At 42.2% G+C, this 20,319-nt stretch overlaps 1 protein-coding gene across 1 annotated transcript in view; it reads right to left on the minus strand.

The window, feature by feature from the left end:
* Positions 1-394: 394 nt before the first annotated feature.
* The window catches only part of LOC139275782 (immunoglobulin kappa light chain-like), a 41,377-nt gene continuing 21,452 nt past the window's right edge, over positions 395-20,319 (minus strand). Inside the window, exons 2-6 of the mRNA XM_070892985.1 lie at positions 10,206-10,284; positions 7,662-8,021; positions 4,911-5,216; positions 3,302-3,406; positions 395-660 (exon numbers count right to left, since the gene is read on the minus strand). Coding sequence (XP_070749086.1) covers positions 521-660; positions 3,302-3,406; positions 4,911-5,216; positions 7,662-8,021; positions 10,206-10,269 — 975 coding nt within the window. The 5' untranslated portion in view covers positions 10,270-10,284 and the 3' untranslated portion in view covers positions 395-520. The remainder of the gene's footprint in view (positions 661-3,301; positions 3,407-4,910; positions 5,217-7,661; positions 8,022-10,205; positions 10,285-20,319) is intronic.

Consider the following 20,319-nt stretch of genomic DNA (forward strand, 5'->3'; position numbering starts at 1 on the left):
ACTAAAAAAAATCCTAACTAACTCACTTACACTGGCGCAAATTAAATGTGCAGAATGGGGATTTTTAAGATACTTCAGAAAAATCAAGTTGCTCCAAAAAAAACCGGAGCAACTCCTGGGCAAATTTGGGCTCACTTAGAGTAGCCAACACCTAATGTGATGGCAGCTCTGGGTCTGTGATGCCGTCGGAACTCTGAGGGTCTCCTCTTTTACGATGAGAGAACTGTTCATTTACCTACAACAATATACTTTCAAGGTAAAATTGCCTTAAGATGGCATTCCCAACAGGTCATTCATTCAGTGTCAAAGTATAAAACAGCTGTCTGAAAATAATGATTGAAGTAATAATTTGCTGACATTACCCGTAAGAATTTGTAAAACAGCACAAAATGGGTAAAGCTTAAAACATTGTTTATGGTCCTCCAGAAGAGAAATGTCAAATTTTCTAAAAGTGAATTATAGGAGCTTTTGAACATTTCAAATAATACGATAGACAGATGTTGATTAAACGGACGTCAGTTCATATATCATAAATGTGCTCTTGGCCAAGCAATGAGTAGATGGCATGATTATCAATGGTAGATTGCTCCCACACTGGATCTCTCGCATTTTGTTCACTTTCAGGTGTGGCTGTTGTCCTTGATGATGAAGCTTTTTTTTCTGCAACAAATCAAACAGGAAAATTCTTAGAGGGGTTCAGTAACCAAAAGTTGCAGCGGGTAAATAATGCCAACTGAAATATAGAGAGTTTGTATTAAAATGAAAATGACATCAATTCAACTGTGTAGTGTAGTGTACATAGTACTGAATAGCAAAAGAAGAAAAAACTGAAAATCTGAAATAAGAAACACAAAATGCAGTAAATACGCAGCAAGACAATTAACATCTGTAAAGAGAAAAGACAGGTTATGATGTTTCTGGTGTGGAAAGATAATGGGCATCTTAGTACGGTTAGAAAAATCAGAGGGGAAAGGAGAAAGAGGAAATCAGTACATCATACAGGGAAGTAACTAGTCTGAATGACCTGCAAACTGCTTAATAGAAAACTGTTAGAGGTGGTGACAAGGCAGTCCAAGAACGGAGTTAGAGATGGAACATGTAACAGTGAGGAATGGGGAATTGGAATCTTGGTAAATGAAATCCTTGAGAGCAGAGAGAGAGCAGGAAGCAGCATTGTCACAGTCATCAGTGTATCAGAGGAAATGGTCAGGAAGGTTGCCGGAGTAGGAATGGGAACAAAGGATATGCAAGATATCCTACAAAAAGACAGGCCTAGTTGGGATTCATGTAGATTCCCATAACAACACCTTTTATCTGGAGGAAGTTAAAAGAAAAGAAAAAGCAAAAACTGTAAAATCTGAAAATGCTGGAAGTCAGCAGGTCAGTCAGCATATGTGGAGAGAACAGACAAGTTAACAATTCAGGTGAATTCTACTGAGTGTTTCCAGCATTTATTGGAGTTAAAACAGAGGTTGCTCAAAGTGGTAACAAGTTCAGCCAGGTACAGGAGGGTGATGGTGGACAGGGACTGGTTAGCTTGTTTATCAACGAAGTGGAGGCCTCGACGATTATCTCAGTGAGGGATGTAGAGGGACTACATGTCTGTGGTGAAAAGTTGACCACATAGAGATGAAAATAACAATGATCCCAGTTTGAATAATTGAGTATGCTGTCCATTAATAAAGTGTCTCCTACATATATCTGCTGCCTCACCCACCTCATTATGCATTGACTTAACTATGTCTGAGCCATATATATGGTCCTTTTGGATCGTAGGAACAATCAATGCCCTTTGAAGTGGCCTAGCAAGCCATTCAGTTGCCTTTAACATAGAAAAAATGCCCCAAGATATTTCACAGAGACGTAAAGAAAAAATGAATGCCGAGTCAAAGAAAGATATTAGGAGGGGGTGATCAAAAACTTAATTCAAGAAGGTGAGTTATAAGGAGGGTCTTAAAGGAGGAGACAAAGATGGAGAGGTGGAGGGGTTTACAAACTGTGGGACTAAGGTTGATGGAGCCATGGCTGCCAATAGTGGGGCGAAGGGAGGGGGAATGCACAACTGGCCAGAATCAGAGAAAAGGAATGTTCAGGATGTGCACAGGTTGTAGAGCTGGAGAAAGCTATAGGGGTAGGGAAAGGCAATGCGATGACGAGATTTAAATGCAAGAGATGTTCTGGCTATGATCAGATAGATAAGAATGGAACTAAGCAAGGTTAGTCCCATTGAGCTGGACAATAAAAGAGGATGGTGTGGTCGACCTTGTCAAAGACTGCACAGAGATCGAAGACTATAAAGAGAAAGAAAAATTTGCAGTTATATAGTGTCGTACTGGACATCACGATATCCTAAAGGGCTTTACAGCCAATTAAATACTTTTAAAATGTTATAATATGTGCAAAACAGCAGCCAATTTGTGCACAGCATGCTCCATCATACATGAATGTGATAATAACCAGATAATCTGTTTTAGTAATATTGGTTGAGGGATAAATATTAGCCAGGACACTGGGGAGAACTCTTGTGCTCTTCTTTGAAAAAATGGCATGGGAGCCTTTAAGTCCACCTGTGAGGGCAGACAGGACCTTGATTTAATGTCTCATCCAAAAGGCAGCACCTCCAACAGTGGAGGTGTACTCTCAGCACTGCAGTGTCAACCTAGATTATGTGCTCAAGTCTCTGGAGTGGGTTTCAACCCCACAACCTTCTAACTCAGAAGTGAGAGTGTTACCATTGAGCTACAGCTGACACAGGATGGATAATGCACCACAATCACAGTCACAGAAGATATTATATGTGGCTTTTGTTAGGGCTGTTTCAATGCTGTGCCAGGAAGAAAATCTGATTGAAGAGATTCAAACAGCAGGTTATGGGAAAGATAGCCATGGATTTGGGAGGCAACATGTTCAAGTACTTTGGCAAAGAAAGGGAAATTGGAAATGGAGTGGTCATTTGCAAGGACAGAAGGGTAAATATTCAAGTACTCCTGATCAGAGTCAGATATCATTGCTGACTTTGAGTACTCAACTCGTTTGCCAACAATCCCAGAAAAATGCATTTGCAAATTACAAATCAGTCCATAAATGGCTTATACAATCTTCAATCTCTGCCAGCTCTGGAGAGCCAGTGAGTTCAGTTAGAAGAGTCCTCAGACAATTTGTGCTATTAGACTTGTGTGTTCACTTTATAGCATACAACTCTGAGCTTAACATAAAACTCCAAATGTGCTTGCTACAAGAGCTTTTTTTTTTAAGGTTAAAAATAAAGTTACAATAAAATCTAGAAAACATGAGCACTTACTTGAAATTGAACATGTACAAAGTACAGTAACTACCAGAAACATCATCAGCACAATTAGACTGCAAGCTGTCGATATTATCCATGATTGCTTATCACCAGTAGGACCTGTCGTAAATTATTGAGGCCATGCATTAAAAGCTGTATGGGATTACATACCACAAAGCTGGACTTAAGACTTCAACCTTATTTTTTTTAAATGTAACTATTAAATAAGTTCAGATGCCAACAACCATGAAGATGATGTGATCAGTTTGGCAAACATAATTTGGAAGTTATTTATTTTGATAGATTTCACTGTCCCTATTCTGCATAGCTAACTCACACCTATGCTATTGCACATTAAAATGCCTGTGACAAAAATGTTAATTTCTGTCTGCAGTTTTTCCATCTTTTCACTGGCTTCAAATAAAGATTTTAAACACCACACTCAAAATGGAAGGTATACCTTCATTAAAAGTCAAAAGCCCAGAAATTCCGGGAAACTGACTCCTCTGACATAAGTGTGGTAAGGTGGACTACCACTTACCTATCTGATTTGGCCCTCTACCAAGCTAATTTGAACAAATAGTGGGGTTCCTGCACTATGAACAGTGCTTCTTTGCTGCTTCATCAGTGGGGTGGGTGTGGGCTGGCCTGCTGAAAATCTTCAATGGCACAGAGGTTTTGCTGCATGCCCCTTTGTTTATGCCAACTCTCTAATGGCGGTTGATCTCATTGAGATCGCTTACCATTGGGATAAGCATTGTGGGGCCTATGAACGGTGAACCAGACATACTTACTTGCCACCTTATTGCCCACTCACTTAACCTGTCTATATTCCTTTGCAGGCTCTTTGTGTCCTCCTCACAATCTGCATTCCCACCTAGCTTTGTATCATCAGCAAATTTGGATACATTGCAGTCGGTCTCTTCATTAATATAGATTCTAAATAGCTGAGGCCCCAAGCACTGATCCTTGAGGCACTAGTTACGGCCTGCCAACCGGAAAATTACTTGTTTATCCCTACTCTCTGTTTTCTGTCCGTTAACCAATCCTCTATCCATGCTAATAGATTATTCCCAACCCATGAGCCCTTATTTTGTGTAGAAACCTTTGTGTGGCACCTTATCGAATGCCTTTTTCAAAATCCAAAATATACTACATCCACTAGTACCCCTTTATCTATCCTCAAAAATTCTAATAAATTTGCTAAACACAATTTCCCTTTCATGAAACCACGTTGACTCTGCCTAATCACATTATGATTTTCTAAGTGCCCTGTTACTACTTCCTTAATAATGGATTCCACCATTTTCTCATGATTGATGTCAGGCTAATTGGCCTGTAGCTCCCTGTTTTCTTGCCCCCTCCTTTCTTGAATAGCAGGGTTACATTTGCAGGTCACAGAGAGCGTGCGCTTGCCTATGACAGCGTTGTATTGTGGTAAGCATGCCTTAATTGCAAAGTATCAACTTCGTTTATGAAAATATCTTCCAAACTAATCACAGCACCAGCACGACATTCATATAGATATTTTATTCAAATCGTAAAAAGGCAAACATACAACTTAAACCTCTTCAATGCTGCAGAGTCTAATGATTTGTACAGCAAAAGACATAGGCAATCGTACCTTGGTTACTGCCAGGAGCTCGTTCAGTGATGGGTGCAGACAGTGTTGAGTGGTTCACCTGACAGGAATAATTTCCACCTTCATTCCAGTCAAATACAGAAAGATTCAGGAAACTTGTGATGGAGAAGGTGCCGTCACTGTTACAGTAGAGGGTCCCATTCTCAGTCCCATTGGTGATTAACTGTCCATCTTTAAACCAGGACACTTGAATGCTGTCAGGATAGAACTCCAGTGATGTGCAGACTAGCTGTACACCTTCATTAGGGTAAGGCAGAGTCTCTGCTCTTATGTGGACTTTTGGACGAGCTGAAAATCAATTGTAACATGTTATTAGTAGACCTCTACTGTTCCGGCTGCCTGTAATTTTGTATTGAATACGCCCAGATCAGGACACACAAGATACGATTTTCAATTGTCGACCATCTGTATCTCACCTAAAAAATGGGTGACTAGTGATTGAAAATCAGGGAAGGGAGGCCCCTAAATGAGCGAGCTGCCCACATTTCTGAAACAGGCAGGAGGTGGCTTAAGCATGCAAATCAGGGTCCTTGTGCAGTTGTAGTAGCCCAAATGCAATTTTCAGGTCCAATTGGATGGAGATTGCACGGTGAACACTCCTCCCAGTTAAAGCAGGCGTTGAGCAGCCTAATCAGCGACACTTCAAGGCATTGCTGGACATCCAGGAAGCTCTCAATTTTTCTTTGCTTGGGGGGATGGGGGGCGGCAGGAGTGCTCAGACTTCACTTTGCACAGTTTGGCTGCTACTTGAAAATCGCTCTACGCTCAACCTCTTGTACCAAGTACATACACATTTCGTGACCCAAATGTGATATAACTCCCTTTGTTACTTGGCCTGACCATTTACACTTGAGTTCAAGATCATAAACACTCATAAAACAAATAAAAGAAGCTGTTATTAAATGTTACACAATTATTTCTAAACATATCAGCAATGTCACCTTAAGCTATTACTGTATGGCTGTCCCTCAGTAAAGTATGCTCTTTTACAACACCATTCTTTGTGCTTTGCTCCCAACATTTGAGGCTTTTCAGCTGTTTACAACTTTTAAAAGATCAGCAAAAGTTCATGCAGTTGAACAGTTAAATGGATTAATAATGCTAAACAGAGCATTTTGCACATTGGGGTAGAATCTTCTGTCAATTTTCACTGGAAAAATAGCGCAAAGTGCAATACTGATTTCTGCTGTAAAAGATTGTTAGATTTGGGCACAAGTAACGTATGCCTGTTCTTACACTATGGCTGAATTTCCTCACTCTTTTGTGCCCATCTATTGATCCTTGTGCCCGAGCTCATTATAGTGGCTCCACCCACAAGCTAAAGTCGGAGAGGAGAATTTCCTGCAATTACACTGGTTCAAAATGGGTACAGAATTAAGCCCAGAATTGCAAGCGTAGCAAGAAAGTTATTTTTCTAGTGTTTTATTGTGATTTCTTAAGCAATTATTTTTATCCCCACTTTGAATGCACTTTTATGGTATCTGTGTAAGTCATATTAAGAATTGACAGCTTCTATGATTGCATGTACTTAAATATGGTGAATGAAAGATGGTTAGATGGCTTGAAACTTTCAACCTACTTAAAGAAGGAATATATGGTGTGAGTTTTGCACTTTTCTTGGATCCCGATTGTTTATGTTAATTTCCGATTGTTTACGCTCATTCTTGTGTACCGGCAGATGTCAATGTAATTGGCAGGAAATTTGGGTGTAAGTAAACATTTGCAAAATGGGTGCACGAATAGCTATCATTTTGGGTCTAACTTCCCAATTTCATCCCCACAGGAAATTCCTTATTTATGAAGGGCCTACTATTCAATGCAACGATAGATCAATTATACTGAATGAATGATGCAATTAAACCACTTTAGATTTAAATGTACAATTTTTAAGATAGCTCAAAAACTTCTGATTGATCACAGGAGGCATCATTCATTTGAAAGACTACAGATGCTGTCTGCTGCTAATATCCCCTGTCTGAGGTTAAACTAGACTGTTTGATCCTGAGCTTCCGACCCCATATCCTCAACATGTCTTTGTTATCTCTAGACTCGATTATTCCAATGCTTTCTTTGCTGGCCTTTCTCCTTACACCTTCCGTAAGCTTGAGCTCATCCAAAACTTATAGTTGTCAGCCAAGCCCGGGAGGGACGGCTAGCAGCTCACCCGCTTTACACATCACCTCTGTGCTCGCTGAACTACAAGTCCGGCAATGCCTCAATTTTAAAATTCTCATCCTTGTTTTCAAACCTCTCCAAGACCTCGCCTCTCCCTATCTCTGTAACCTCCTCCAGTTCTATAACCCTCCGAGATCTCTGCACACCTCTGATTCTGGTCTCTTGTGCATCCCCGATTTTCTTCACTCCACTATTAGTCTCCATGCCTTCAGCTGCCTTGGCCCTATGCTCTGGAATTCCCTCCCTAAACCTTGCCGCCTCTCTACCTCTCTTTCCTCCTTTAAGTCACTCCTTAAAACCCACCTCTTTGACCAGGCTTTTGGTCATCTGTCCTAATATTTGCTTATGTGACTCGGTGTCAAATTTTTTTTGAAAGTGCTCCTGTGAGGTGCCTTGGGAAGTTTTACTATGTTAAAGACACTGTATAAATGCAAGTTGTTGCTCCCTAATTCTCTACTTTCTGTTCTGCAATATATTGAGGAATGCTGGTTGTGAAGTATAAACTGATAAATCAGTGATAAATACCCGATGCTTTTGAGTTGTGGATGTTAAACTCACCTTCCACTGTTAGGTGCGTGCCAGTACTTTTTGCTGTTTGTATAGGGGGAGGTATTTCAATAAAAGCCTGACAGAAGTAAATGTCGGAGTCATTTACATGAAGATCATAGAGTATTAAAGATGAGAAGTTTGTTGAGCGGTCCAGTGTAATGTTAGCACGCTCAGCACACCACCTGATAGAAGAAGAATTAAACGTATTTTCCACATGATAACACAACGGTTGTGCACTGTTTCTTTTCCATGTAATCCTCAACTGTTCTTCATCTGTAATACTGTATGAACAGTTCATTTGTGCTATGTCCCCCTTCAATACTCTGAGTTCTGATGGTGTCTGGGAGACAGATAGATTTTTGCTTTTCACTGAAGAAAAAATGAAAAGGATTAACAATATGCAATCTCGTATCAGCAATGAATATATTCTGTGCTGAATGTAAAGTTCCGTTAGTAGTTTGTAGTTCATTGGAATCAGGGGGTTAATTGAGTCAGTAAAAAGACCAATTGGGATCTTTTCCCCTGTAAAGAAGTAAAACTGTCTGGATGTATTGATAGTTTAATACTTCCCAGCACCAATCTGTTAAATGAAATCTGTGCAAACCCATTTATAAAATTGTTAAATTCAATAACCTCCTTTCTTCAAATCATTGCTTACCCTTGCATAATTTTTTGATTTTCTTATTGTTCTCAGCTAATTGTCCTCATTGTTTTGTGTCTCACAATAGAGCCTGTCTTTCTTTGTCAGCTGTGGCTCAGTGGGTAGCATTCTCACCTCTGGGTCAGAAGGTTGTGGCTTCAAATCCTATTCCATGGACTTGAGCACAAAATCTAGGCTGACACTCCCAGTGCAGTGCTAAGGGAGTACTGCACTGTCGGAGGTGCCGTCTTTCAGATGAGATGTTAAAACAAGGTCTTGTCTGCTCTGTCAGGTGGGCGTAAAAGATCCCATGGCATTATTTTGAAGAAGAGCAGGAAGTTCTCCTCGGTGTCATAACAAATATTAATCCCTCAATCAACATAACAATCTGGTCATTACCACATTGCTGTCTGTGGGAGCTTGCTGTGTGCAAATTGGCTGCTACGTTTCCTACATTACAACATTGACTATACTTCAAAAAAAGAGTACTTCATTGGCAATAAAGTGCTTTGGAACATCCAGTAGGCATGAAAAAGGCTTTATAAATGCAAGTCTTTCTTTCTTTGCAGTCTCTGCTGTCTTCCCAGTATTTGCCCTTTCCTTATCTATGTCTCCATAAACTTGATATGATACAGAATAAAAATGGGCTTTGCTATACGTGTTACCGGTAGACAATGTAAAAAAGTATCTCCACATGTACAAAACTGATGTAAAAATGCAGATAGAGCAACATATAGGATTTACCTTGGCATATATTTGGAAAAATTTGAACAATGCATAGCGGCGATTCTATATATTTCCCAACTTCAACAAACCCGTCTCAGGGGCAACAACTACTTGAACTTTTACACCATCATCATCATAGGCAGTCCCTCGGAATCGAGGAAGACTTGCTTCCACTCTTAGCATGAGTTCTTAGGTGGGTGCAGAGTCCAATACAAGAACCACAGTCTCTGTCACAGGTGGGACAGATAGTCGTTGAAGGAAAGGGTGGGCAGGGAGCCTGGCTTGCCGTATGCTCCTTCCGCTGCCTGCGCTTGATTTCTGCATGCTCTCGGCAATGATACTCGAGGAGCTCAGCGCCCTCCCGAATGCACTTCATCCACTATGACCAGGGGCTCCCAGGTGTCAGTGGGGATGTCGCACTTTATCAGGGAGGCTTTGTGGGTGTCCTTGTAACGTTTCCTCTGCCCGCCTTTGGTTCGTTTGCCATGGACGAGTTCCGAGTAGAGCGCTTGCTTTGGGAGTCTCGTGTCTGGCATGCTAACTCTGTGGCCTGCCCAGCGGAGCTGATCAAGTGTGGTCAGTGCTTCAATGCTGGGGATGTTGGCCTGGACGAGGACGCTAATGTTTGTGCATCTGTCCTCTCAGTGGATTTACAGGATCTTGCAGAGACATCGCTGGTGGTATTTCTCCAGCGACTTGAGGTGTCTACTGTACATGGTCCACGTACAATAAACTTACAAATACCCATAACGTAAATAAATGTTCGAATGCGTTTCACAAATAGGTGCATGGAAAATGGACACCAAGCCAGGAAGGGAAATATTTAGATGGTACACCACCATTATAATGTAATAAAACATTCCGAAACACATCACATAGACAAAAACAGCCAGGTTGGAGGAGAATTAGGGTTGGTGACCAACACGAAGAAAGAAAGAAAAGAAAGAAAGAAAAAGAACTTGCATTTATATAGATTTAAATGCAATAGAAATTTTAGTTGTGTTTTTTTTAAACATTATTTGTGATTAATGCCTTTGGTAGAGCCCATTTCTATGCAGTGATTTGTAAAGTTCAAGCATGGCATATTGCTGTTTGCCAGTATGCAAAAACAACATTTTTTTTTTCTTTGTCTGCCTAACCCAATTATTAATTACTCTTGTATGTTGTTAGACTTGAATTAGACATACCTGCATTTAGAAAGAAGTGAAGCCAAACACAAAATATGATCACTTGTGTTCCCAGAAGTATCATTTCATTTGTCTCATCCTGAGGATAGGAGAATAGATATCAGTAACTTTGATAAAAGAGGAAATACTTTGTTAATACATTCGGACAGTATCATCCACAACAACAGCTTACACCCATAAAGTAAATAAATATTCCAATGCGTTTCACAAATAGGTGCATGGAAAATGGACAGCAAGCCAGGAAGGGAAATATTTAGATGGATAACTGAAAGCTTGGTCAAAGAAATGGGTCTTGAGAAGGTTTTTAAAAGTAGAGAAAAAAGTGGAGATGCAGTGATCTGTAGAGAGGGATTGCATAGTTTAAGGACGAGGCAACTGAAGGCTTTGAGATGAAGGGGGGTTGCACAGAAAATTGAAGTCAGAGGTGCTAAATGTTTGGTCATGGTACATTTTTGTAAGTTTATTTTTTTATTCCCTCATTTTCATTCTTCTGAAGTCTCCATTAATTCTCACATATCTGCAACTGGGGAGGTGCAGAGCTGTTCCGAGAACAGGTGCTTCCAAGCTGCAGCCCCAGGCTCCGAGAGTTAGCCATGCAGCCCTCAAAATTCAGCTGAGCCCAGTCCTATTTGGACTAGTATTTCATATTTATACTGATTTGAATGTTGTGGGATGTAGATTTGAGAAGGGCTGTATTTAGCATTCTTTAATTAATAAATCTTAAATCAGAACACCAGGATTTGCTCATACCTGCAGCTTGAGGAACGTGTAAATAAATGGGAATGGATTCAAATTTTATGGAGCAGATATTCCTTTTCAGCACCTGGGCATAATAGTTTGCTGGGGCGGCAATATTTATTTGACATATTTGCATCTCATTCTACCTTGACACTGACACACCCAAGGAAAAAAACAGGCTCACAGGAGTTCACTTTAGCTCAGCAGATTGTAGGACCTGAGTACAAGGAAATTGCCTCATGGTATAGTGTACAGGGATACAAATTCTGCTTCTGTAATTCCTGGCGTATACCAACAGTGTATATTTAAAAAATTACATGACCCCAGTCACGATTTTCTGACAATCCGAAATGTTTACTCCATGGAAACAATAATAAAACATTCCAGTTTCTCTGTACTTCTTTTGACAGATAGGGAATTCCAGATACATTTTACAGAAACCAGTTTTCCTGGTTCAACAGAATTTTTAATTTGGGTTTTCTGACTATCTACATGCCTAGATTTAAGGTGGAGATTTTTTAAAGTTTTTGTTTCTTCTTATCACAAACACAAGCAACATGAGTTAACACTAAAGTAGAATCTAAGTTAAATAATGTGGGGATACAAATTAGCTGATAAGCCGAAGTATCCTAAACAGTATCTGTAAAGTCCTGTCCCTGCAGTACAGACTCACACGAGGCACATGCTGAAGTCAAGGTCACTCAGGACCTGCACCTTTATTACACAGCTCTCGAATGCCACACTTGCCTGAGACCTGTCCTTATATACCTGTCTGGGACAGGTATCCAGTGTCTCCTGCAAGTGCACCCCTGGTGGTAAGGTAAGCTAGTGGTTACAGGTCATCTCTCGTTACCGTCATGTATAGCATGGTAAGATACAGTTATGTACAGTAGTGTGAGATACATGTCAGTATCCTTGTATTACTCTCCTTTAACATTCCCCTTCCACCTCGCAACCCTACTTCCTCCTGTGTCTTCTACTGGAAAAAACTCTCCAAATTCACTTCCAACTGCACTTTCAGAATCCCTGCTGTCAACCTTTCACCATTCACCTCGACATTTCTGCAGCTGGTGATCTGCTCAACCACACCCTTACCTGCAGCTTTCCATTAAAACCATTACTCTCTCTCACCCTGGCCGTTCCCCCAGGTACTGCCCTCATCTCCACTCCCTTAAGTCCAAGGGATGCAGACTTGAACGGATATGGCGGACAACTAGTTTAACCATTCACCACCAGATCTGGCTGGACTACATACAGCACTATCAGGTGCTGCTCTCGTCTGCCAAAACTGCTCATTCCAGAATCATCCCAGAATAATGCCCGGCTTCTTTACTCTACTATAAACCGTCTTCTTAAAACCGTACCCCTGTTTCCTCCACTCTCACCTCCAACAACAAGTGTGAGGAGCTCATGTAATTCTTTGTCACTAAGATTGAGATTATCGATCAGATGTCTCTGCCGCCTCCCTCCCTTCCCCTAGCCCACCGGGTCAAGCTTCCTCTCAGGTTTCCCCCTGCCCTAACCCTGAACTCGTAACTTCCTTTTCTGGCTCCCATGTTGGCTGACTTTGTTAATGGTTCTCTCTCCCCCTCTCCCTCAAATCTGGCATCATCACACCTCTCCTCAAAAAAACAAAGCTTGACCACTCATTCCTTGCAAACTACCACCCCATCTCCAACCTCCCTTTCCTCTCCAAAGACCTTGAACGTATTGTTGCCTCCCAAATCCGTGCCCATCTTTCCCGGAACTCCATGTATGAATCCTTCCAATTAAGTTTCTGCTCCTGCCTCAGTACTGAAATGGCACTTATCAAAGTCACAAATAACATCCTATTTGACTGTGACAAAGGTGAACTACCCCTCCTCATCCTTCTCGACCTGTCTGTAGCCTTTGACACGGTTGACCACTCCATCCTCATGCAATGCCTCTCCACCGTGGTCTAGTTGGTTGGGACTGCACGCGCCTGGTTCAATTCTTATCTAACTACACGTAGTCAGAGAATCACCTGCAATGGTTTTTCTTCCCGCTCCTGCTTCATTACCTCTGGTGTCCCCAAGGATCTATCCTTGGCCCCCTCCTATTTCTCATCTACATCCTGCCCCTTTGTGACAGCATCTGAAAACACAATGTCAGTTTCCATATGTACACGGACAGCACTCAGCTCTACCTCTCCACCACTTCTCTCGATCCCTCCAATGTCTCTAAATTGTCAGACTGCCTGTCCGACATCCAGTACTGGATGATCAGAAATATCTTCCAACTAAATATTGGGAAGACCGAAGCCATTGTCTTCAGTTCCCACCATAAACTCTATTTCCTAACCACCGACACTATCCCTCTCTCTGACAACTGAGGAGAGTTTACTGCAATCACTTCCATAATGCATACAGCTCAAAAGTCTCTTCCAAATCCTGAGTCTCTGCCTACATGGATTTCTCAAGTATGGTGATGTGTTTCAACACATCAGGCAGTTGGCTGACCAAACAATTTGCTAAAATTAATCAATTGTGATTTGGGGTGAAAGCTCTGATCCCTGTTGGTTTACTACGGTTCTGCTTTCTATAGCTTTCAGCCATTGATCAATATAGTGGGAAGGGGATGCATTTATGTTCCTTATTGGTCTGGGTGATTCATTTACAACCAATCAGACCAGAGCTCGACCTGGCCAATATTTATCGCTCAATCAGCAGCTAAAACAGGTTGTCTGGTCATTTTCACATTGCTGTTGGTGGGAACTTGCTTTGCGCAAATTGGCTGCTGCGTTTCCCACATTACAACAGTGAGTACACTTCAAAAGTACTTCATTGGCTGTAAAGTGCTTTGAGACACCCTGAGGTCATGAAAGACGCTATATTAATGCAAATCTTTCTCTTTTTTCTTCAGAATTGGTTTATTCAGAATTTTGAGAATATTGACAAAAATGAGAAAACCACATTTGCTCATAGTGTGATTCTGCTCCTATAACAAAACTCATTGCTGAAAGCATAATCCTGTCACCTGGTGGCTGATAGTTGGCACTACAGCAAGATTACCTCTGGTGATAAAAAAACATTGATTTCCTGAGTACATCATACGTCACTGGTGGTTAAGGGGATAGGAACATGAAAGAAAGAATGAAAACAAATGTATTTCTTTGCAGGTCCTGATACCAATACGAATTACAAACCAGAAAAAATAGATTTGAAGGCAATGAAAATAGCTTGCGATTATCTTTTTCTCTAGGTTGTCTCTCACCATTTGTCAATTCAACATGTAACACTGGATTTAAGAGTGCCCCCGGCCAAACATATCTGGGGCCTATTTTCATCTGCTTAATGCTCTATTGGAAGCAAATAGGAGCAAAGACCCACCTCACTGGGTTTCTGCCCTGTTTATGCTTGATGCACACTTCCTTGGACCTAGAGGGTGGAGCTCTGAGTATTTAAATGGTAAGCAACTGCCCAACGTAAACTCCAACTCACCTAGAACTCCACCGCATGCAATCTTTCTTGCACAAATTCCCATTCATCTATTACCCCCAGAATTGTCAACTTCCATTGGCTCCCTATGCCTCAGCACACAGAGTCATCCTCATTTACAAATCCCTCCATGGTCTTGCTCCTCCCACCCTGTGCAACACCGACCAGCCCTTGGGACACTTTTGCGATAATAATAGCACTACATAAATGTAACCTGTTGTTATTGAGTCTCAAACCCTCCTGTTATGATTCAGCTGCTTTTCAAATATTTTATCTCATGTCCATTGAAAGTGATTGCTTTCACAGACAAACTGACACTTCCTATGAACCAAAGTGTGACCCCATGCACAAAGTAATCTAGTAAGTAGGGTGTGCGAGAAGAAAAATAACCCCATTTACCATCAATATGTATGCTAGACACAGAAGCTCCAGATCTAACCGACTGATGGACAAATAACACTCTGACAGACCAACTATCACAAACAAGACACTATTGCTCTGATTTTCCCCTTTTTTCTCCACCCATTTCTGGGCTGGTGTGGGAAATGCAGCTGGGAGTTGTTCACTGAGCTCCCTAACTTCCACCACCATCTCTGGGATTTCCCCACCACAAGTGACGGTGGATGGTGAAAACCATATTTGGATGGGCATATTGATATTAAATGCTAATGATGGAAATGCATCATCCAATGTATTTTCTGTTATTGATACCTGGTGTCTAGCAGTTCTAAAGCAAGGAGGATTTCAAATTGAAAGGGTATCACAGGCCAATGCAGTTGATTGCAGAGTGATCAATTGAAGTGTACCAATTAACTTGGTTGCCTCGGATGCCATTGCCAGTCACACTACACTGCAGCAAATGTCGCAGAGATTTTCTTCCCCTCTATCCCATGGGACCTAAAGCACCACTGTAAGGGCACCACAATTATTATAATTTGAAGATTTGGTGGGGTCAGGGTAGAGTGACACAGGCAGTGGTAAGCCTGACCTGCAACCAATCTGACAGGATTCCCACTGGAATGGAAAATTCAGGCCTATTAACTAGGCTTATGAAGAAGTTAGATTAAACAGAAGCAAAGAACATAAGAAATTGGAGCAGGAGTAGGTCATTTGGCCCCTCGAGCCTGCTCCGCCATTCACTATTATGGCTGATCTGATCATGGGCTCAGCTCCACTTCCCTGCCCGCTCCCCATAACTCTTTATTCCCTTATTGCTCAAATATCTGTCTATCTCCGCCTTAAATATATTCAGTGACGCAGCCTCCACAGCTCTCTGGGGCAGAGAATTCCACAGATTTACAACCCTCTGAGAGAAGAAATTTCTCCTCATCTCAGTTTTAAATGGGCGGCCCCTTATTTTGAGATTATGTCCCCTAGTTTTAGTTGCCCCTATGAGTGAAAATATCCTCTCTGCATCCACCTTGTCGAGCCCCCTCATTATCTTATAAGTTTCAATAAGATCACCTCTCATTCTTAAAGCAAAAACACACATGCATTTAACTAGATTAAGAGATAAATTTTGTGAGCCTCCATGGGGATCGCAATATTTCAGGGGGCACATAGGTTCAAATGCCACTCCAGAGCTTGAGTACATAATCTAGGCTGATACTTCAGTGCAGTATTGAGGGAGTGCTTCACTGTCAGAGGTGCCGTCTTTCAGATGAAATGTTAAACCAAGACCCCACCTGCCTGTTCAAGTTCATGTAAAATAACAAGACAGAACTATTTGAATAAGAGCAGGGAATTCTCCTGGGGCCCGAATTTGAATAACTTACTGCCGATTGTCGCCAACTGTCACCCATTGCTGCCAACATTCCTCTGGTCAAACCGTCCAGTGCCACTTTCGACATGGCCTGGAGCGGGTGGGAGAGGAGAGCCGCCGGGAAGCACCCGCTGACGTCAGCGGACAGCCGAGTCATGCAACTGGTCTCCCGCCCGCTGAGCTGCAATATTCATGCAGGCGGGAGTTGGCGTCAGAACGGGGCTGGAGGCTGGTCTGTCCCCGACAGTAGGTAGGAAGATGGTGAAAAAAAGATTAGTGCACTTTTTGTAATTCTTTTCTTGACAGGGACTTACCTGGACGGGATCTCCTGAAAGTCTTCAGATGTTTTAAAAAAAAAATTTTTCAGCTTTTGCTTTTCTGCTCTTCGACCCTTCATGGGCCCGACTATCCTCAGTGGCACTTGGGCGGCAAGCACCTTTCCCACTGAGAATGGGGGTTCCCGTTGGCTGCCGCCCAGATTGGCAGCTTAAGTCGCTCATTTGCTGCCCGCCGACATTCAAAGGACCTCTCCGATGAAAATCCCGCCAAATGTACCGTCAGGTACCTTGGCGGCCATCGGCGGTCCTTTGAGCGGCACTTGGGCGGGCAGAGGCCTTCATCAATTTCGGGCCCCTGGTATTATGGCCAAATTCCTCCCTTAAACCGTACCGTCTAAACAGAGTGAACTTGTCCTTCCTTCATTCATTTGCTGTTTGTCGACCTTGCTGTATGTAAATAGGCTGCATAACAACAATGATTGCTCTTCTTAAAGCAATTAATTGGTTGTAAAGCACTTTGGTATATCCCGAGGATGTGAAAAGCATCACATAGATGCAATTTCTTTCTTAGATCATAATAAAGGAGAACTTGAATTCTCAACTGTACTTTAAACTCACTTCAAAATTAAAAATGTCTCAAACTTTTAACAGTTCTCGTAATCTTAACTTGGGAAACACGTCAGCGAAAAGATTTATCGGGCTAGTTTCATGAATCTGCACTACCAATGGGAAGACTCATCCACTGGCTTTGCATAGCAGGAAATGGAAGATGCCCACGATTTTCTAGCCATTAGTTTAATGGTAGGCAAAATTACAGTTGCACAATCACAATTTCCGGATAAGCGTAGCTGGTGGGCAAAGTTCCATGATGCACAAATTTATAAAATTGGCTCTTCTATGTGAACTCGGGTATTTACAGTGTTTCCACTAGCTTCTGCTTGTTCAACCATCTGGCTAAGCAGAGGTTCACTAAAGAAGCTTTGTTGCAGAGCGGCAACTGTACCCCATCTTTACTTTGAAGTTCAAACTAGGAGAACGATCGAATACAGTGGTCAATGACAAGTAGGTTTCAAAGTCGCTCGGTCTGCCGGACAGGTTTTCCTAATAAAACGGCTGATTCTCAGTTGTGAACAAAATGGTCTTGCGATTCTGGTGCACGTATTCTGGAAGGTCAGCTTATTAACATCATTATAATATGCTCTTTGTGTTTTTTCATATGTGCAGGGAACACTTTGGTAGTAGTGGGCGGGGAATCTGCAACAGCTCTTAAAAGACTGCTGCTCAATTCTTCTTTCATGCAGACTTTTGTGGCAGTCTGCATGCAGAAGGACTGCTATGCACCAGAACCAAGTCCCAGGACTGCTGCCTCAACTCTCGATGTGCTACACAGGAAGATCCCAATTTGTGAGGCACTGATGAACCCTCCATTCAAAGGTGCTGTGCAGGAAGCTTAGCAGCTGATGGCCAACAGAGCCAGTGCTGTCTCTCCCACATAGTTCTGTCACCTGGGTGATCTTTCCGGCCAACGATTGTTTAACAGTCCACCTATATGGAGTATAAAAGCAGGGAAGTCTTGCTGCAGCTATATAAGGTATTGGTGAGGCCACACCTAGAATACTGCGTGCAGTTTTGGTTTCCATACTTATGAAAGGATATACTTGCTTTGGAGGCAGTTCAGAGAAGGTTCACTAGGTTGATTCCAGAGATGAGGGGGTTGACTTATGAGGAAAGATTGAGTAGGTTGGACCTCTACTCATTGGAATTCAGAAGAATGAGAGGTGATCTTATCAAAACGTATAAGATTATGAGGGGGCTTGACAAGGTGGATGCAGAGAGGATGTTTCCACTGATGGGGGAGACTAGAAATAGAGGGCATGATCTTAGAATAAGGGGTCGCCCATTTAAAACTGAGATGAGGAGAAATTTCTTCTCTCAGAGAGTTGTAAATCTATGAAATTCGCTGTCTCAGAGAGCTGTGGAAGACATTGAATAAATTTAAGACAGAAATAGACAGTTTCTTAAACGATAAGGGGTTAAGTGGTTATGGGGAGCGGGCAGGGAAGTAGAGCTGAGTCCATGATCAGATCAGCCATGATCTTATTGAATGGCGGAGCAGGCTCGAGGGGCCTATGGCCTACACCTGTTCCTATTTCTTATGTTCTTATGTTCATATATCTGGTGCTAGTATTCCGTCACTCTTGAGTATCACCTATTGCACTATGGGTCAAGTAAATGGAATATATGACCACAAGTCAAATATGAAGAGGTGTAGCTGACGACTGATAAAAAGGAAGTTTCCCCAAATTCCAGTCCACACAGGATGTTTGTCAGTTATCAAAATGCAGATCTTCACACCAGCCTGTTTACAGCACAGTATAGTATAGCAGCTAAACTCTTAAACAGTGCACTCTGAGGAAAAAGTACCTAACTTTTCATACTGATGCTGGTGTTTACCAATTTAAATATACTGCCATCACCAGTTGTCCAAAATAATGTCTTTGTAGTTTCAGACTAACAATTCTCAGATTTGAATAGAATAAGGTAAGTCTACAGGGGAAGCACCAGAGACCCAGACTGGCTTTGTGGAGCCCAAACGAATACATCTGCTCTTCCGAGACCCATACAAATAAACACAAACATACCTGTCGGCTCCTCTTCAGCTGGACCGCCAGCTGATACTTAAGCATTGGCTGCGCTCTCCTAAAATAACAAACACGGTCCTATATGTGTCAAAGGACCACAATTTGCATTTTAAATTGGTCCACTGCCTGAGTCAGGCAGCACTCTGGCCACCCAGTGGTAGGCCCAAGAAAAGATTGCAGCTGCCACAGCGATGGCAGTCAGTCATCCCCCACCATTTCAGGGGCATTTATGTCCCATTTCTACTGGGCAAGAGGCCTCACAATTTACCCCTAGGTAACTAATTCAATTGTCTGAAGGCTATAAACAGATCATGACCCTTTTGCTCATAATGTTAGAAACATAGAAACATAGAAAATAGGTGCAGGAGTAGGCCATTCGGCCCTTCGAGCCTGCACCACCATTCAATAAGATCATGGCTGATCATTCACCTCAATACCCCTTTCCTGCTTTCTCTCTATACTCCTTGATCCCTTTAGCCATAAGGACCATATCTAACTCCCTCTTGCATATATCCAATGAACTGGCATCAACATCTCTCTGCTGTAGGGTTAACAACTCACTGAGTGAAGAAGTTTCTCCTCATCTCAGTCCTAAATGGCTTACCCCTTATCCTTAGACTATGTCTCCTGGTTCTGGACTTCCCCAACATCGGAAACATTCTTCCTGCATCTAACCTGTACAGTCCCGTCAGAATTTTATGTTTCTATGAGATCCCCTCTCATCCTTCTAAACTCCAGCGAATACAGGCCCAGTTGATCCTGTCTCTCCTCATATGTCAGTCCTGCCATCCCGGGAATCAGTCTGGTGAACCTTCGCTGTACTCCCTCAATAGCAAGAACGTCCTTCCTCAGATTAGGAGACTAAAACTGAACACCACATTCCAGGTGAGGCCTCACTAAGGCCCTGTACAACTGCAGTAACACCTCTCTGCTCCTATACTCAAATCCCCTAGCTATGAAGGCCAACATACCATTTGCCTTCTTTACCGCCTGCTGAACCTGCATGGCAACCTTCAATGACTGATGTACCATGATACCCAGGTCTTGCTGCACCTCCCCTTTTCCTAATCTGCCGCCATTCAGATAATAATCTGCATTCGTGTTTTTGCCACCAAAGTGGATAACCTCACATTTATCCACATTATACTGCATCTGCCATGTATTTTCCCACTCACCTAACCTGTCCAATTCCCCCTGCAGCCTCTTAGCATTCTCCTCACAGCTCACACCGCTACC

This window comes from Pristiophorus japonicus, chromosome 11 (genome assembly GCF_044704955.1).
Source record: "Pristiophorus japonicus isolate sPriJap1 chromosome 11, sPriJap1.hap1, whole genome shotgun sequence".
In the NCBI taxonomy this organism is placed as follows: domain Eukaryota; kingdom Metazoa; phylum Chordata; class Chondrichthyes; family Pristiophoridae; genus Pristiophorus; species Pristiophorus japonicus.